Raw genomic sequence first — 19,560 nt, forward strand, 5'->3', positions numbered from 1 at the left:
ATTTAAAAAAAAAAGAAGAAAAGAAAGAAAAACAAAAACAAAACTAAGTCAAAATAAAGTTTAGCCTTTTAAAAACAAAAGATAATCTGGGCAGTGTGGCCTTTAATCCCAGCACTTGGGAAACACAGGCAGGTGGATCTCTGAGGCCAGCCTAGTGTAGAGTGAGTTCCAGGACAGCCAAGGTAGAGGAGAAACCCTGTCTCAAAATCTCAGGGGAAAAAAAAAATAAACAAGTTAACACTCTCTCCCTGGGTATGGCCAGAAGGCTCTTCTGCAAACTGGATTGAACAGTTTTAAGTTTCAGGTGACTGAGGACAGCTTGGAGAAACAAGTAAAAACCTGCCAGAGAGAGCATCTCACGAACTTGCTTATTCTTTCATTCCTGATAACCTGTTAACACCATGCTTATCTGTGAGCACTAACACAGGAGAGCAGAGTCAATGTCCTAGGATACCCTCTTAGAAGATGGATGTGAGGACTGAGTAGCTTGCATACATTGTTATGTATTCAAAAGAACAGAGATTTCCCTTTCTATGGGGAACAGAAATGTACAAAATTCTTTGATTCACAAAAGGAATTCCCATAGAACATTTAGAAGACCTTTTTTTTTTTTTTTTCTGGAGGCTGGCATGGGGTTTAAGACAGGGTCTCAGTACATAGCCCCAGCTGTCTTGGAACTCACTATATAGACCAGGCTGGCCTGGAACTCATAGAGATCTGCCTGCCTCTGCCTCCCGAGTGCTAAGACTAAAGGCCTGCATCACCATGCCTGGTAAAAACATCTTGTTTTCAATGGGTATTTAAAACAGGTGAGTGACAATGAAATGTCCAGAAAGGCATCACTGTAGGAGTGACTGAACTCAAGTACATTAAGTTCCTGCTGCTGGGGTGGCCTCCCCTGCTCCTTACGGCTCTAAGTCAGTGTGTCCTGCAGCCTGCCCCAGGCCTGTGGATGGGCTTCAGGGGAAAGCTACGTCAACTAGAACGTGGGCTAGTGAGATGAACCAGGACGTCAAAGTCCTCAGGCGGAGGCTGTCTCTCTAGCACCTTCATTCCTCCAAATGGCGAAAAGATGCTCTTGGGCGCTGCTGGGTGTCAGGTACCCTCGCTTCCCCATCAGGGATTCTTCAATTCCTGGAGCTGCTGGCCCTCCTCCTGTAACGAGACAGACCCCAAACATTAAACTTCTCAGCCCAGATTTCCACCTGTACTCTATCTCCAGAGTAAAGAAATAACACGCGACCACATAAAACCAGAGAGGCAGGGACCATCCGCACTAGCTCGTAGTGTTGACATAGCTAGTCTCACTTGTAAATATTCTTTTCCAGTACTTTGGTTCATGTAAGTACCTTACATGACATGGAAATTTTGCCAGGCACAGTGCTGTAGGCCTACCACCTCAGTATTCAGGAGGATGACGTAGAAAGATCATGAGTTTTAGGACAGTGTGGGCTACACAATGAAATATTACCTCAAGACTACAAAATCTTGCATGCATTTCTTTTCTTTCTTTCTTTTTGTTTTTGGAGCCAGGGTTTCTCTGTGTAACAGTCTTGGCTGTCCTGGAACTCTCTGTATAGACCAGGCTGGCCTTGAACTCACAGAGATCTGCCTGCTTCTGCCTCCCAAGTGCTGGAATTAAAGGCGTGCGCCACCATGCCTGGCTCCAATCATATTTTTGGCTGTATGATACTCTACTGAGGAAGTTTCCTATTTAAGCATACTCCTTTATTTGGACATTCAGCTCGATTCCAGCATTTTGTTTTTCTGAGTAAACATTATTAGGCTGGGATACTAATTACTAGTAGAATGTACCTCGAAGTACTGCATGAAAACAAGTACCATCATCTTATGCACATGTTCTTCACCAGGAGGAGTCATGGAAGCAGAAGTAATACAGCTGAAGATCTTTCTTTACGGAGTTAACGTGAGAGCACAAGTACCACCCGCACACACACAAGTCACACACATGGAAGCCCTCTTCTGACAACTTCCTTCCAGTATGGGCTCTGGGACAGAACATAGGTTTGGACCCTAAGTACTTTCATCCACTGAGTGTTCTTGCTAGTCCCTATGTGAAGATTTCTACAGATTCAAATATACTGACTTTAGAAATATCACATTAGCGGGTGAAGTTGGCTTCTCAGACTAGGTAAGATTCTCTGAGAAGCTGATTATTAGCTATGCACAGATTAAGTAGAAAATTGTATTTAGGGTTGCTGTTCAAGAGGCCAACTTCTAACACCCAGATGAAGAACAAAGGTAATTTCAGTATCCTCTACAGGATAATTAGAGCGCAAAACTGTCAGCATTTCCTGGGATGCCTTAACTGAAATCTCTTTTCTGGACTTATCAGGGCAGGAACCATGCTCTGTCTGTCTTCCAGCACCAGAGAGTGCCTACCACACCGATGCCAGCTGCCAGCTGGGCACATCCCACATATTCTAAACTACCATAAATTAGTCAATCTTTCCCCGAACTAATAAAATATGGAAATTCTTTCTCTATTGTGGAGTGGATATGTATGGAACAGTGCATGGCACGGCAAAGGTCAGAGAACAACTTTCAGGAGTCGGTTCTGGCTTCCCACCATGTGGGTCCTAGAGACTGAACTTAGGTTGTCCGGCTTAGCTGCTGAACCATCTTGCCAGCCCAGTGTGGGTAAATAATATTTCAGTGTTATTTATGCTGGATGTGATGGTGCACACCTTTAAGCCAGCACTTGGGAGACAGAGGCAGGAGGATCTATAAGTTCAAGGCCAGCCTGGTCTACATAGTGAGTTCCAGGTCAGTCAGAATCATGCAGAGAGATCCTGTCTCAAACTCCTCCCAACCAAAAAGAGTTATTAAATAAAAAGCAAAAATAAACAAACAAGCGAACAAACAAAAAAATCAATCCTAAGGCTAAAACAAAGACTGTTTTCTACAGGTTTCTAATGCCTAGACTTCTTCTTGTACTTATTCTTGGAGTTGTAACAAAAGATTACCTCAAATGAATGGGCTTGGCAAAGGAACTCAAGGGCTCCTTTGTCACTGGACACCTCACTGTAGTTACTGTCTGAAATTCTGAACATCTGTTGTCAGTGTCTTAGCACTTTCTAGGCCAGCCTAGGGGTCAGTAGCAGCTGTCAAGTGGCAGTCGGGGACAATGCTGCCACGGCCACCTGCAGGAAGAAGGAAAACCCACTCCTGTGCTATTAACTGTCTTCTATCAAACAACATTAGCAGTCTTTCTAAACAGGGTCCTAGGAAACAGAAAGGCCATGACCAGAAAAACTGGCAAGCTTCAAATGAAGTTTGTAGGTTAGTTAGCAGTGCCCAACCATGTGAGTCCTGATGAATGCTTAGGGAAATCTAAAATGTTTACTGGGTAAACTGAATAAAGAATTTATGGAACGCACTATGCTTGCTACCCTGTACGAGTTTAAATTTGCTCCACGATAAAAGGTTTATTAAAAACCAGTACACAAGAGCCAGGCACAGTGGTGCACACCATTCATCTCAGCACTTGGAGGCAGAGGCAGGTGGATCTCTCAGTTCAAGGCTAGCCTGGGCTACAGAGCAAGTTCCAGAGCTACACAGAGAAAAAAAATGTCTCAAAAGAACAAAAACAAAACAAACAAAAAAACCAAGAAAATAGAAACGAAAACAAAATAGAGCACAGATTTGTTATTTACACCAACCCTTGCCAGAGACTCAAGGTAAACGATAGAACATTCATCCTCCAGACCTAAGAAGCCAGGACTGACTCACTTGAGGCTACATATGAGAAACATGGCTAGCGCTCCTTAGAGACCCAGCCTGCTTACCTGGGGGCTCTGCATCCTTCTGGCCAGATTTCTTGTGCACCATGGCTGGATATGTGACTGTCAGCTTACTGTTGTGCTCCTTCCGAACCACGGACCGTCCGGTCCTACACTCGGGAACACGTGCGGAGAGAAACAAACCCCAATGAGACATCTAATAATGGCGCTGAGTGACTGGCCAAAGCTGCTCACCCAGGGAATGGGAAAGGCTCATGGACAATACTCACTTGCAGTGGGGACATCGCTTAGCAGCCATATGCGTCTTCCAGAAGTAAGAAATGAGTTTGCTCCTGCTTTCACAGACATTTTTCACCTGTTCAAAGTCAGAATATTACAGTGGCTTATTTTCAGGTAGGGTCTCACTTTGCAGCCAGGTTAGCCTCAAATTTGTCATCTTCTTGCTTTATGAAACCTTTGGGGCTTTGGCCTGGCTAGAGGAAGCAGACCAGTGGGCACAGGCGTTAAGAGTTCAGAGACGTGCCCCGTCCAGTTTGCTCTCTGCCTCCCGTTTGTTGCTGGCTGTCTCAGTTGGGGCTCCTGCCCTCACAACTCCACTTCTGGAACCTGTAAACTCTTCTTCAGTCCTTAAGCTGCCCTTGGTCATGATGCTCTATCACAGCAACACAAAGTCACTAAAACACACCCTTACTTAAACAAAAATGTCCCACAAAACAGTCTGATATAGCTACCTCAGTGGTCACATTAAAGGTAACCAGATACCATCAAGGACAAGGCTTTTTGGTCTGGCTGTAGCAGATCTTCTTGAAATTGCCACCTGCTTTCTACCCCCGAGCACACAGATGGCGCTCACTGTGATGAAGCCCAGTATCAGATGGAAGTGATGCAGTGCCTTTGCCATGCAAACACTACGATCTCCATGTGGGTCAGTACCAGTTCTTGTACTATGGTTTATTTGTCCCACAGGCAACTTCTGCATTCTGATTATTTTCTAAAATGTCCAGAAGAATCTGTGTCCAGTACCACAAACACCGCTCACAGGTCTCTCTTGTGAAAGGCACACCGAATGACTCCTAAACTGATGGAGCGTTGTAGAAAAGGACTTTGGCGCTGACACACTACAACCTTCTGAGATTATTTTTGAAGATGTGCTGACTGCAATTAAAGATTCGCACCTGCTCAATATTCTAATATCAGCACTTGAAGAGTCAGCTACATCAGATGAACACAAATTGTTCAGTCTTGCCATCGGTAATAATTTGAGCAAGAATCTATAGTTGATGATGGAACTAGCAGCTGAAACACTGAAATGAGCCAAGACACAGACATTCACCAGTCAATAGCAACAGAAGTGTGAGTATCAGCGACGCAGGCAGCAGGAGGCCATGCACAGCTGGACTGAGAACCCTCCCACTCCCAGAGGACCTAGCAAAGCGCTTCAAGCTCCCCAAAGCCTCTGGCAGGATGCAGTCCCTGTTCACTGCAGGCCAGAGAGCACTCCCTGCCAGAACATCAAGGCGTTCACTGTCCCAAACCTAAGCAAACTTGCCACGATTATGCTTTCCAAGAACATAACTAAGAAAAAAGAAGTTTCTAGAAAGGGAGTTAATGTATAGTCTCTTTTATTTTTCAAATTTTTGTTTTAAAATGATGGGAATATGTTTGTCTGTGTCTAGATAGATATGTGCAGGTGAGAGCAGGTGACCATGGAGGCCAGAGGCATCAGATCTCACTGAAGTAGGGGGTTATGAGCCATCCAACATGGTGCTGGGGAATCAGACTCGGGTCTTAACTGCTGAACCATCTCTCCAGTTCTACCAGCCAACTCTTGGAGGAAACGTGTTTCCATGTAGAAAAGCAGAGGTGGTTTCTTTAATGTCACTGCTGCCTTTAGCTATAATGTCATCTTTCCAGACAAGTCCTGACTGTTTAGAATGACTCTCATTCAGAGTTTCAGACTAGGAACATCAACTTCTCCAGAAAGCTGTGACTGAGAGACCATGAATCCATTAGGGGGCTTGGAAAAAGTACAGGTCCATTTAGTTTTTAAGACAAATTTCTGTGTGGAGCTGGGCCCCCTCCCTGCCATTTCCCCAGATGGCTCTCAGAGTTTCCACAGTGGTGCTTCTCTTGGCCGCTACCAGGTCCCACCGAAGGGCTTCTGGAACCTCCATGGGTCCCTGTGCTATTAAATGGTATTATACCTGGTCATAAAGTGAATTCAGAAGGTCACTGAGCAGATAAATTCCTGCACAGATGTCGCTAAGGGAGAGATGAGGCAGCAGGTTGAGAGGCGGTATGGGTGGTGGGGGGTGTGGAGCACGGACAGATGGCGGCATTCTCAGCAGACTGCTCGCCAGAGGCTCTACTTAACCTAGTGCCATCCCATCCTCTTAGCAGCCCTGCTGGCGGCCACAGGGCTCACAAGGGGCAGAGCTGGGATGAGCCCTAAGTCTAGAGAGTATGCAGATGAAGGCAGAGGAACTGTGGTCACAGGCTGAAAGTCGGGTGCTACAGAAAGGGAGACAGCGGTGACTCACACGTGCTCCTTGGGACCCCAAGAGGTTGTTCTCCAGGATTTCGTTCGTGTACTCTCCTAACTCTTCTTGAATTTCAAAGGCGGAAGGATCAGCAGTTTCTTCCAGAAACTGAAAGAGAGGAAAACTATTGTAATACTACATACAATACAGTAAATGTCTGATGAACATCATGGTTGTGGCTGGCCTCTTCAAGGACTGAGCTCAATCCAAAGAAGGGAAAGAAACCAGAGCTCTTGTGCTACATTTTCCAAACAGTGAAGCGGGCTAGGGATGCAGTCAGCGGTGGAGTGGAGCACTTGCTTGCCTAGAACACACAAGGCCCCAGGTTTTACCCCAAACATAGCAACAAATCCTATTCTAGTGACTGTGGGCTGGACTATTTGGGTCAAATTAAAGACTGCAAAGACTCGAGACAAGAGTGGGCCAAGTGTTTCTAACTCAACTCTCCAAAGAGCTACCAGGGCAGTGAGGAAGAAGCAGGCCAAACTGAAGTAAAAACAGGTCCAGCGAGGTCAGCGTATATGAGCTAAGGGTCACCAAGGATTCTTAGGCACCCAGGTGAAGGGGTCACCCAGTATTCTTATGCATCTCTGTGGAAGACACTGTTACAGATGTCTCTGAGAACCTCTGGAACCCTGTGTAGAGGTAACCCTGGCCTCAAGTCCATTTTCTTTTTCTTTTTCTTTTTCTTTTTCTTTTTTTTTTTTTTGGTTTTTCGAGACAGGGTTTCTCTGTGTAGTTTTGAGCCTTTCCTGGAACTCACTTGGTAGCCCAGGTTGGCCTCAAACTCACAGAGATCCGCCTGGCTCTGTCTCCCGAGTGCTAGGATTAAAGGCGTGCACCACCACCGCCCAGCAAGTACATTTTCTAACTATTCAATTTCATGCTTTTCATTTTGAAGTCCCAAACGATGCATGAACAGAAACCAACACCTAGAATGAGTACAAAGGTAGCATCAAATGGGGCACCACCACTTCCCAAACCCGACACACAGGCTTTATAAGGTGAGGACCTGAAGGGCAACCCACGCAGGAAAGAACCCTCGTACAACTGCACTGGCAGACCAGGGCTTTAAACCTGGACTATGATGGTCACAAACTGGCAGTACCACCCAAGTGGCAGAAGCAGCAGGACTCCTCTTGAAGGAAGGCGGCAGCGCCCACTAGCAACTGAAAGTACCTATAATGACCAGGGAAGAGGAGTTTCTAGTATCTTGACATCAAAGGGTGCCAAATGTACCCAGAATTACATTTCTGTTTGCACATTTTATGAAGACAATGAAGACAGGCGCCATGAGTGCTTTTACGAAAACAAAACTAAATCTGGATAAAACAAATCCCTAGAAAACCTAACTTCTTTAATTAAAGCTGAGGAAAATCTTTTTCTGTCACTCCTCTCTCTTGTAGACAAATCTGCCTGGGGATTAACTGGTTAGTTTTGTTTCCTTGGAGGCAAATAGGATGAGAATTTCTGCTACTAGCAGAAACCAGCCCAGGCTTCTTAGACTTCATCTCTTCTGAGGGCTGTGAGTGCCGGGTGCAAACCTCAGCTCTGTGCGTTCCCAAAGCATGCCCTGAAGGCTCCCCAGCAGCATGGAGGTGCTACACACAAAACGTGAGATGCCAGCTCTGTGCGTTCCCAAAGCATGCCCTGAAGGCTCCCCAGCAGCATGGAGGTGCTACACACAAAACGTGAGATGCCAGCTCTGTGCGTTCCCAAAGCATGCCCTGAAGGCTCCCCAGCAGCATGGAGGTGCTACACACAAAACGTGAGATGCCAGCTCTGTCCTGACGGCCTGTGGGATCACTCATCTTCTACAAATGCCCTCTTTCAGGGCATTTCTTCTACCAACGTTTCCTGTCAGGGCATTATAGAGAACTTCCTGAGGCTGTAAAAGGTGGTTCAGCAACTAAGAGCTTTAGCTTCTCTTCCAAGGTCCTGAGTTAGAGTCCCAGAATCTACATGGCGGCTAACTACCTTCTGTAGCTGCAGTTCCAGAAGATCCAACACACTCCTCCAGGGCACCAGGCATGTTATGTGGAACACACACACATGCAAGCAAAACAATCATACACATAAAATAAAAATATATATATAAAAAAAAATTTTTTTTAAAGAGAGAAGTTCCTTAACTCATTTTTAAAGCTGAAACAATGCAAGTACCCAAACTCTACAGACAATATGAGAAAGGAAATTTACAAGTCACTCCAACTCAAGATTATAGATGCCAAATCCTAAGTAAAATATTAGGAAGCCAAATCTACAACATAGGACAAAGCAATTTCTATCACTGGGCATGGTGACACAGGTCTTTAATCCCAGCACTCAGGACACAGAAGAAGGAGGAGCTCTCTGAGCTTCAGGCCAGCCTGGTCTACACAAGTTTCAGGCTAAACCTTACTACAATAATCAAAATGGAAAGCTAGCAGTAATAAACTACTACCATCTACCTTCCAGACACCGTTCAGGCTTTGAAAGTTCTCTTTATAATGTCTTTCACGGCAAAAGCATATCAGTTACATCCACTTGCTGTAGTCTGCAGATGTCCAGTCATTAGAACAGTTTTCAGGTGCTGCTCGGAGAGGTGGGCAGCATGTCAGTCTCAGAACGGAATAGTTCCTTTGTTACTGAAGGCCTCTACATTTCTGAGGGTTAAAGGAGGGTTTTACAAAGTATTCAACTTGGGTATGTTTAATGTTTCCTCATGAACAAGACTGTGCCCTTGTGGTAGAAGAACCCCAAAGCAACGTGCCATTTTTACCACAGCTTAGAACATACCACGTGATTTAAATTTTTTTAATCAGGTATTGTTTACTTTGACTACTTGAATAAGGGGGGGGGGGTGACTGTCAGATTCTTTGATAAGAAAGTGACTCTTGGGGGCTGGAGAGATGGCTCAGAGGTTAAGATCACTGACTGCTCTTCCAGAGGTCCTGAATTCAATTCCCAGCACCCACATGGTGGCTCACAACCATCTGTAATGAGATCTGGTGCCCTCTTCTGGCCTGCAGTCATACATGCTGTATACATAATAAATAAAGAAATCTTAAAGCATCTCCATTGACATCCATGTGAACTCAAGCATGCTGCAGACCCCTACTGCACGCAATGGCTTACACTTATTTACTGTCACAATCTGTTTTGACCGTCCCAGATTCGGCCACTGTAACCCCTCACATAAGCTGTGTCCTTTTGACTGACTCTCAGCACCAATTTGCTCTCTGGCACGTCAGGTTACAGGCTACTGTAATTTCTCATCCAGGCTTACAATCAGCCTTTTCTTCAAGAAACCCCTGGACAAGGAATAATGTGCCTGAAAGTCTAGATGTGCACCACCACCTGCCTCTTCTGCCACTGCCCCACACAGACCCAGGGAAAAATACCTATTTATTGGCATCATTATAAGATACAAGAGTCACTGGGCAGTGGTGGCGCACGCCTTTAATCCCAGCACTTGGGAGGCAGAGGCAGGCGGATCTCTGTGAGTTCAAGGCCAGCCTGACAGACAGATCGAGAGTTCTAGGACAGCCAGGGTTATTTAACACAGAGAAACCCTGTCTCAAAATACCAAGAAAAAACAAAAAGATACAAGGGTCAAACATTCTGGAGACTACTGGGGTGGCATAAAGGACAACAAACAAACATCTCTTGATGTCCTGGTCTCCTTTACCAACCTACCCTGCTCAGAATTCGCTCAAGCTCATAAACTGCTTGGAGGGCTCCAACTTCCAGGACCCTCAGCTGGCAGATCAACAGGTGAATGGCAGCCCGAGGACAAGTCAGCATGTGGCAATTTAAACAGGAGCCTCGGAGCAGGAGGTAGAGTTTCTAAAGAGGGGGGACAAAAGGAAACAGGACATTAAAAAGAGACACCATACGCAGGGTAATTTTCATTGTACAAGAGATTTTTCTTTCCGTTGTCTATTTCCTTAGAATTCTACTTCTGCCTCTATGTCTCTATAGCCCTTTAGACCCTATACACTAAACCAACATTCCCAAATATTTCTTTTATGATTTCATTTTAGACCATTCAAATTTGAAATTCACGTAGAACAAATGCATGGTCTGAGAAAAGGAATTCCTTTTGTTTTATACCAACTACTTAACTAAGACAATAGCCTTTCTTCAATATGCTTAACAAACCGGTGTGTATGCCACAATCTAAACACCTTAAAAACAACCCCTGGAGGCTAGGTTACACACACAAGCGGCAGTTAGACAGGAGCTTCATGTTGATGCTTTTGGCCTTCCTTTGGGGGTTTTGCCTTTCAGACCAAGAAGTTACACTGCAAAGCTACCTGAAAAGCCAATGGCCTGGGGAGCACCAGAATTCCCTCCATGCCTAGGGAGGTGACTGCCACTCAGCTTTCTGAAGGTCACAGAACCCTTGAAGCAAAGGGGAATAAAAATCAGTGCCTTAAGTCTGGAGTAGACCCTGAGTTTTGGATAGGTGGGTGGATGGCTCACTAAACATTTCCCTCTCACACACACAGAATCTAGTTGTGGCTTTTTTTCAACTGGAATCAAACTGAAATTCTCTGGATATTCTGTAGGGTAAGCTGAAGTGACAGGGTAAGCATCCATAATCTGAGAATCTAAAATCCCAAACTTTTTGAGACCCGACATACAAGTAAACAAATTCAACATCTGACTTCATGGGTTATGGGTTTTAGTAAAAATGTAGGCATGTCAGAAATACATACAATCCCCTTCAGGCTGTGTGTATGAGGTACACATAAACTACGAGTGAATTCACGTTTAGACTTGGGTTCCATTTCTACAGTATCACCATTATGTAGGCTGTAAATAGTCTAAAACCTGAAATTCAAAACACTTTTGATCTCAAGCATTTTGGACAGTGGACCCTCAAGGTGACTTGTACTGGGTCCCTCAAGGTTTTGTCTTTCTAAAGAAAGAGGAAGAAAAGATGGTCCTCACAACTCCAGCAACCCCAAGACCCACATGCCCAGGGTAGCACATACATCGAAGAGGAGAGGGTTGTACACCGTGAGCGGGAGCTCAATGTGGCCCAGGTGTCCCGAGCAGTTGCTGAAGTCCTGCACACAGGTGGAGCACACTTCTTTGGAATCTGCAGGACCCAATGCCAAATCATACAGGCCATTTGCTGAAGGGTTTCCCAGACTGTCCACATAGCGAGGGTTGGTAATGGATTTAACGCTTAATTTCCTGAGGAGATTAGGAAAAAAAAAAAAAAATCCAGGGAAAGCTCAGGTTATTAACTTCTTTGATGTTCCAGACCTGACTGGAAAGCCTAAATCATTCAATGAAGGAACTGCCATATAAGAACTCCTGTACACAGAATAACAAATCAAGAAATTAAACACAAATAAAATCATAAAGAAACTTCCTTTATGCAAGATTTCGTCACTTTATATAATGGAATCTCTTAACTGTCAAATAACTAGTCTTGTACACACTAAGAATGTGTTAATGTGCTACATAGAACAGTAAATGTTATACAGCCTGTGTGTGCTCTACTCAATTGTATTTGGGTGTTCACACAACAACGAAATAGTTAGAAATCCTTCTTAAATGTCACAATAAATATACTTTACAAAGTCTAGTTTGCCTTGTAAATCTCATCTAATTTAGAAAATTGTGGGGAGCCAGACTGACCCGAGACTTTCTCAGCGGTCCTGAGGAAAGGACAATGGAAACTGTAGTTCTGTGTCCTTGTCCAGCAGTGGACTTGGTAAGGTCCGTCTAGAGGAGGAGCCAGTGCCCGGAAGGAGTCAAGGCTGCAGCTTCTGAGGACCCAACTCTTCCCCCTGGGCTGTGGTTATCGGTCTTAAGACAGCTGCGTCTGAGGAATCCTGTGCTCACTTCGCTCTCTGCGGACTCTGGCTGTGTGTCCCTGTCCCGTCTGTGGGCCCCCCCCCCCCCCCCCCCCCCCCGCTACAAACAGTATATAAGATGCTGTACTTCCTAATAAGCTCGCTTGGCATAAGACATAGCCTACGCAAGACTTTCTGACCTCTGCTTTTATCTTCTATCCTCTGTCTTTCCATCCCTTGGCATCACCCCATGAGGACCCTGTCACTGAAGAATGACCTGCTGGTCCAGGTCAGAAAACAAATGTAAGGACAGAGATGCCATCCCCATCTTGCCCTCTAGAGGAAACAACAACAGCAACAGAAAAGTCAGTGACCTGTAGGGTCAGGTAAACTGACGGTGGTCCATAAAGAAGGAAGCTGTACAAATCTGGAAGACTCCCATGGTCAATGCCACTGAGGATACATGGAGCATTAGGAAGGTTGAGAACCACCGTTGTAGTATCCCTTTTCCGTGGGCAAACTCCTGGGAAGTTTTAAGGGTGATATTAGTATGACTACAATTTGCACTTTAGAATAATTTTGACAGCTGTGTGGAGGACTGACAGGACTAGATGTGTACGAGGGTGGAGGTGGAAGAGACAATCTGAGCATGACAAAAGAAATGACTTAAGGCAGTGGCAACAGAGATAAAAGGAGGGTAAATTCAAATTAGATATGTAGGTAACATACAGCAAAAGCCTAATAAACAAGATATTAAGAGTGGGGTTTAGAATTGTTTAATTTTGCATTAAACCTGGCACGCCAGTTTGGGGAGGTAGTTCTTTTCAGTTTATGGAAGTGAGGGTGCATGTTGCGTTTTTAATGCAAGTTTGAGATGCGTGTATGTTATCGAGATCAAAATGAAGATTAAAGAAGAGTTCCTGCGACTTCATAACTTCAAAAAGTAGAACAAGGCTTTAACCTGCGATTTAAAGGTTCATCATCACTTCGTCGAGAGAAGACTAATTATGTAGTTCATAAGCGCGTGGCGAACATGAGAGTATAAATGACTGGTTCGTTAACGAGGAAGATGCACGGATAAAAATGGACCAAGGAAGGACAAACCCAGTCCCAGTGCATTCCTTCCGCTACCTGCAAAACGGCGCGAGGCAGCCGGACCCCCTTGACAGTCTCCGCGCAAGGCCTTTTGGGAACTGTAGTTCCCGGCGCCGACTGCCCCAACCACGCATTCCCACCAACTCCTTACTTGAGCTCCTCGGCCGAATACATCCCAAAGGAAATGCCCTGAAGCCGCCTCCATGGCGTGTTCTTGGAGGTCAGCATCTTTCGAATCAGTTTTGAGATCCGTCACCCAGAGAGAAGTTCCCGTCAGCTCCGGCGAAACACGCTCAACTCTCGCAGCACGGAGCCACCATGTGTTTTCCACTGCGCTTGCGTGCGGGGAAACGCTGCCTAGCGTACTGACTTGGACGAGCTCACTTTTGCTTTCGGGGTGGGGTGGGATTGAAGAAAATAGTCTCAAGACCCTCTTTCTGTTTAAAAACAAAATTACAATCGAGACGTCATAATAATATTTCACGTAAATTTATTTGAGGAGAATGATGTGTAGTGAGCCTTCCGTTGGTATCCTTGCCAAACATGACCTTGTAACCACCCATTTCGAGCTGAGACGTTCCGCGCCCGCCCCGCCCCTTTGACCTTGTAGGCGGAGGGCGTTCCCAACGTGCTCTGCGAACAGTCCAAAGATGGCGGCGGCGCTGTCTGTTCGCTGTGTGCGTTTCGGTGGCGGGCCTGCCTTGCTGCAGACTGCTCGCGGGGCAGGTGTGTGTGAAGCGAAGCCCTGCTGCAGGTAAGAAAATCTGGAGTCAGTTTGAGCTTGCATTTCCTTAAGAGTTGTGGAACTAGGTGGTATGCAACGGTGTTTGCGGGCTGGAGGCCGCGCGCCCCCAAGGGTAGCACGAGGTAGCGGTGGTTTGACCTAAGTTTCGAACGGCGTATATTCTTTCGGGAGATTTTATTGGTTGGTTGTAATACTCTATCAAGTTGAAATTGCCCTTTAAAACAGGTCCCTGTTTTCGTGAAGGTTACGTTTCCGTGAGTGCCTCTACAAGCCCCTTCACAAATTTCTTTAAAACCCCTCCCATATCCATTTTAACTCTGCCAGAAGGAAAGAGCGAAGTAATCGATTTTCCCCCAAGTAAATGGCAGGCTCTCATCGCCACTGTGGACCGAATGTTACGAGAACTTTGAGCTAAGAAAATCAGGCTTTAGTAAAAGCAGAAAAGCCTTAAAAAAAAGCCTGACCTCACTCTTTCGATACTTCTTTGGACATGTTGCAGATATCTATGAAATTTCATTTTACACCCTTCAAACCGTGGCCTGGTTGTAAGGCATTTAGGTGTAGTAAAAAAAACTTGAAATCCAAGTTTATTTACTTTTGTGTATTGATTCCAAGACCACATGGGTACAAATTACCCACTCTGCTACTGAGTTAAAAATCACCAACCCAAGAAAAACTTACATTCAGTGTTTGCCTTTTCTTGTGTTGGATGATAGTGGACAACTTTTCTAAAGTGAATTCTGACTAGTAATAACTGTCTGAAAGAACTGTAGGGATTGAATTTGATGTAACTGACACTATGTATTTTGTATGTATTTTATCTCAATCCCCCTAAAGACAACACTGGTTGACTTTGTAGAAACCATTTTGCAATCGGTCCCAGCCCTCCCTTTCTGCCTGTTTTCTTTGCATGATGGCTAATTCTTTCTCTCAGCATAAGATAATTATCTCTTCATGATCAGATCATCAGCCTCCGTTATAATTTGACGATGCAGCACACAAAGTTGTCCTCTGTCGACGTGTGCCATGGTACAAACAATCACACAAAAATAAAAGCTTTAGTGAAAATGATACCTTAGACCAGGGACTAGTGGATGATGGAGTTTCCTCCGTGATCACATATACATTTTCTGAGTAATTCTGATGCCCTTTAAGAATGGAAGACATAAGATAATATTAACTATTGGTTTGATTTTAGGATACCTGTAACTGTATCATTATCCTTGACTGTCCTGGAACTCCCTCTGTAGACCAGGCTGGCAATGGACCAATATCTATACTGGACAAAAAAAGTTGGGGCCCTCTGAGAATATAGCAAACAGTTAAAAGCCTTGTGTTGTTGGTACATTTTTGGTTGTTAAAGTGGTGGAATATGCTGGGCGGTGGTGGCACACGCTTGTAATCCCAGCACTTGGGAGGCAGAGGTAGGTGGATTTCTGTGAGTTCGAGGCCAGCCTGGTCTACAGAGCTAGTCCAGGACAGGCTCCAAAGCTATAGAGAAACCCTGTCTCGAAAAACCAAAAGCAAACAAGCAAAAAAAAAAAAAAAAAAAAAAAAGTGGTGGAATATATTGCCATAGGTGATCTAAGCTTTGTTCTGATTGCTTTGAGTAGAGTAGGCATTTGCTTGCTATCTGGGTTCTGTCTATTAAAAGCAACAATTCACTGAATTGATCCTTGTCCTGCATTTTCCAGGTTAACTTCTATTCCAGGGCTGTTAAAGTTTCTGGCTTTAATCTCGATTATTTTGAAATGAGATTGCATACTTACAAAATCTTGACTGATCCTGTAGCTTAGTGTTCCAGAGCTTGACTTAGCATGGGTGAGGCTCTGGTTTGATTCCTAACATCACAAATAAATCTTAACCACCTATTGTTTCTTGCATTGAACTTGCTATTTGATCATGATGTGAGGTATACAGTCTAGTCTGTTTGCTCCATGATAATTAGAAAACGTAGCTCAAAATGTATGCATGCAGTGGGGATGAGCCGAGAGCTTCAATAATGAGCAGTATTAACTTTAGAAGTTTTTTTGTTGTTGTTGTTGTTTAATGCAGGTTTTATCCTGGAAGTGCATCAGTCCCGAAGGTTGAAGGAACAAATGTAATAGGTAATTTAAAACTATGGAAATCGTTTTTTATTTAAAAACGAGACAAAAAATATACACCTTGTATTTCTTTGTATTGTTAGGAAAACTGATTGTTTTTATTTTTGTCCTGTAAGGGATTGAAGAAATAGTCATTCCAAAAAAGAAAACATGGTAAGTATTATTTGCTATTCATTTAACCAGTGGTTGGGTGTTTGCTCTAAATAGAACATAAGGTTTAAGCAGTGCCTATCTCATAGACGAATGTCATATATTAGCCATTATTTTTAAGTTTTATGATGTAAGTTTTTTAAAGATTTGTTTATTATGTATGCCTACCTGCATGTATGCCTGCAGGCCACAGAGGGCGCCAGATCTCATTACAGATGGTTGTGAGCCACCATGTGGTTGCTGGGAATTGAACTCAGGACCTCTGGAAGAGCAGCCAGTGATATAATTTTTATGTGTAAGACTACACATTTGGTTTGGAATTGAACTATTAGATAAGCTTTTTTGTATAATAATTTTACATTTTATAGGCTGTATTACATTGATATAACTAGACTCATTTGTCCTCCTGGCCAAGAGCAAGAACAATGGCTGCCTCCCAGCAGCACTCCGGAGGCAGAGGCAGAAGGGTTTCTGTGAGTTCAAGCACAACCTAGTGAATACAGCATTCTACTGTTCAGCACTTTGCCAGCCTCTGTACCCAAAAACTACAAGAAATGCAACAGGAGGATATTTGGGGTGTTCTACAATCTAATTGCCGCCTGCTTGTATTGTATCGTATAGTCCTATATATATGTAAGCTTGCCCGTATAGCTGGCAGGAATGCAGGAATATTGAGTGTTGTTTGTGGTGGCATACACCTGTAATCCCAGCACTCGAGGGGCAGAAGTTAGAGGATTGTCAAAGGCAGAATGTAATGTGATTGTTGATGGCTTGGAGGTAGGAGTCCAGGCAGGCTTGTTGAAAATATTAGGAAACAGGATATGAATTGGTTGATGCAAAGCATTGGTCAGCAATCAAGGCCCTTTTTTAAAAATTCAGCTTATAAGATAAGAAGAGAGATATAGATATATAGTTGGGGGGGGCGCTAAAGGAAAGAGACATGCCCCCCCCCCCCCAAAAAAAGTAGAAAGCTGAGCAGTGGTGGTGCAAACCTTTAATCACAGTACTCAGGAGGTAGAGGCGGGTGGAACTCTGTGAGTTCGAGGACAACTTGGTCTACAGAGTGAGTTCCAGGACAGCCAAGGCTACAAAGTAAAACCCTGTCTTCAGAAACCAAAAAGAAAAAAAAAAGTAACATGAAAATTTGTGTCAAATTTTATGTGGAATGTAGCTTAGCGTGTTCACATATTTCTTTTTATTGTGTGCTGACAATTTGGACAGCAAACTTTTTGTGCTACCACATTAACATATTTACTCTGGGGCTGTAGCGATGGTTCAGCTGTTGAAGGCTAGGCTCACAACCAAAATATTTACTCTGTCTCTTATCCCCGTCCCCCAAAAAAGAAATGGTGTAGAGTGGATTTTGAACCCTGATGTGGAGCTTCTGATTTCAAGGCTCAAGAATCAGTATTTTCAGACTCTATATGCCTTTTGTCCTTTAAGGCTATGATCTTTCAGATCTCACAGTGTCATAGAAAACTTGAACAAATTACAATCATTGTGATGAAGACAAAGTTCAGCAGGTTAATATGGATTACAAGGTTATTTTTAAGAAGCCTAGTTACTATTTGTAAAAGAAGTATGATTTTCTCAGCACTCAGGAGGCAGAGGCAGGTAGATCTCTGTGAGTTCAAGGACAGCCTGATCTATAAATTGTGTTCCAGTTTTGAATTCCAGGACAGCCAGAGCTGTGACACAGAGAAAGTCTGTCTCAAAACAAACAAGAAACGAAGTAGAATTAAAAACCTTTACTATATAATGTCTATTGCCCTCTGGTTCGCTACTAGAAATGCACATATGGCCGAAGAGCAGTCACAGTTGAAACAGCCTACACACCCATCTTTGGGTGAGTGAATAGTAGAAGGACCGTCGTGCTGTCTATAACATTTAAAGACACTGGTTACATCTGTGCATAATCACGTGGATAATAGAAACTCATTTAACATGTACCAAGTGATACCAAGTTGGTTTTATTGTATTTTTTAAATCTACTTATGTTTAAAACTACCTTTAAAAGTTCTGGAAATAGGGGGTTGATGCTGAACTTGCCTAGCATACATTTGAAGCCTTAGATTCAGTTCTTAGTGTATAAAACTAGATGTGGTGGTACCTTCAGTTCTATCACTACAGGTTCAAGGTCAAGTTCATGCTCGGCTACATAGGGAGTTCCAGGCCAGCCTAGGCTACATGAGACTTGTCTCAAAAGAATTTTTACTCTGGAGATTGCCTATGAAATTGTTGTTGGGTAAGATCACAATATGACACCAGACACCATAGCTTAACCTGTAAACTTAGGAAGGATTTTGGTGATTTTTTTTTTTTTTTTTTTTTTTTTTTTTTAAGAAATGTATGTTTGGCTTTGTTTGTTTGGTTTGGTTTGGTTTTTTGAGACAGGGTTTCTCTGTGTAGTTTTGGTGCCTGTCCTAGCGTTTGATGTAGGCCAGACTGGCCTCAAACTCACACACACACATCTGCTTGGCTCTGCCTCCCGAGTGCTGGGATTAAAGGTGTGAGCCACCACCACGTAGCTGATGTTTTGCTTTTATATATGTGTGAGTACCATGTGTGTGCTTGGTGTCTGTGGAGGTCAGAAGAGGTGTCTATCCCAGGGAATGGGAGTTAGAGATAGATGTGAGATACCATGTGGATGCTGGAAATGAAGCCAGGACCTCTGGAACATCAGCCGGTGCAAACAACTAAGCCATTTCGCCAGCCCTGGTTTTTATTTTTTAAGGATGTTATTTATTCATTGTGATTACTTTAAAATACCTTTTGAGAAAGAATAAGATTAGTGGCTGTGCACTTGTCTTGAAAAGGATGTATGAAGTAGGCCCCACACCTATAATAATGTAATGACCCCAATGAAACTTAGGAAAGAGGAGCTTTCATTCAAGGGCTATGTAAAGTGACCCTGTCTCAAAAAACCAACCAAACAAAAACAAAGTAGCATATCCAGTGGCTGTCTTACATAATAGAATTATTCAGCTTCTCGTGTTATAAAACTTAAGTTTTTTTCTCTTTCTCAGATAACTTACAATCTTAGAAATGTTATGTTAAACTTTATTTAGAATAACCCTTATTTTTTTTAAAAATCACAGCAATTCTCTTGGAAATTAAACACATGAACTCTAGCAAGAGTAAATCTAAGGGGCTGTAGAGTTGGTTCAGAGGATGAGAGCATATATTGCCCTTGCATAGGACAGTTCAGTTTCTAAAGTCAGATGGCCCACAACCACCTGTAACTCCAGCTCCAGGGGATCCTCTGGTTTACAAAGGTAAAATGTACTGCTGGCCTGAGGGTCTCCTGCCCTCCCCGATAAAAGGTAGACAAGGGATGTATTCAGTGTGGCCCCATTGGGAAGAGAG

General features: G+C 43.8%; 2 protein-coding genes across 3 annotated transcripts in view; one reads left to right on the forward strand and one right to left on the reverse strand.

Annotated features, from left to right (window-relative positions):
* The window catches only part of Polr1a (RNA polymerase I subunit A), a 64,416-nt gene extending 50,903 nt beyond the window's left edge, over positions 1–13,513 (reverse strand). For both annotated transcript variants that reach the window (XM_036181500.1, XM_036181499.1), the window contains exons 1-7: positions 13,346–13,513; positions 11,287–11,491; positions 9,983–10,132; positions 6,305–6,412; positions 4,034–4,119; positions 3,810–3,913; positions 1,048–1,155 (exon numbers count right to left, since the gene is read on the reverse strand). In XM_036181500.1, coding sequence (XP_036037393.1) covers positions 1,048–1,155; positions 3,810–3,913; positions 4,034–4,119; positions 6,305–6,412; positions 9,983–10,132; positions 11,287–11,491; positions 13,346–13,422 — 838 coding nt within the window. In that variant the 5' untranslated portion in view covers positions 13,423–13,513. The remainder of the gene's footprint in view (positions 1–1,047; positions 1,156–3,809; positions 3,914–4,033; positions 4,120–6,304; positions 6,413–9,982; positions 10,133–11,286; positions 11,492–13,345) is intronic.
* A 322-nt stretch (positions 13,514–13,835) lies between these two features.
* Ptcd3 (pentatricopeptide repeat domain 3) overlaps positions 13,836–19,560 on the forward strand; it is a 32,086-nt gene continuing 26,361 nt past the window's right edge. The window contains 3 exon segments of the mRNA XM_036181054.1: positions 13,836–13,948; positions 15,995–16,047; positions 16,161–16,197. Coding sequence (XP_036036947.1) covers positions 13,845–13,948; positions 15,995–16,047; positions 16,161–16,197 — 194 coding nt within the window. The 5' untranslated portion in view covers positions 13,836–13,844.

This window comes from Onychomys torridus, chromosome 3 (genome assembly GCF_903995425.1).
Source record: "Onychomys torridus chromosome 3, mOncTor1.1, whole genome shotgun sequence".
Taxonomy (NCBI): domain Eukaryota; kingdom Metazoa; phylum Chordata; class Mammalia; order Rodentia; family Cricetidae; genus Onychomys; species Onychomys torridus.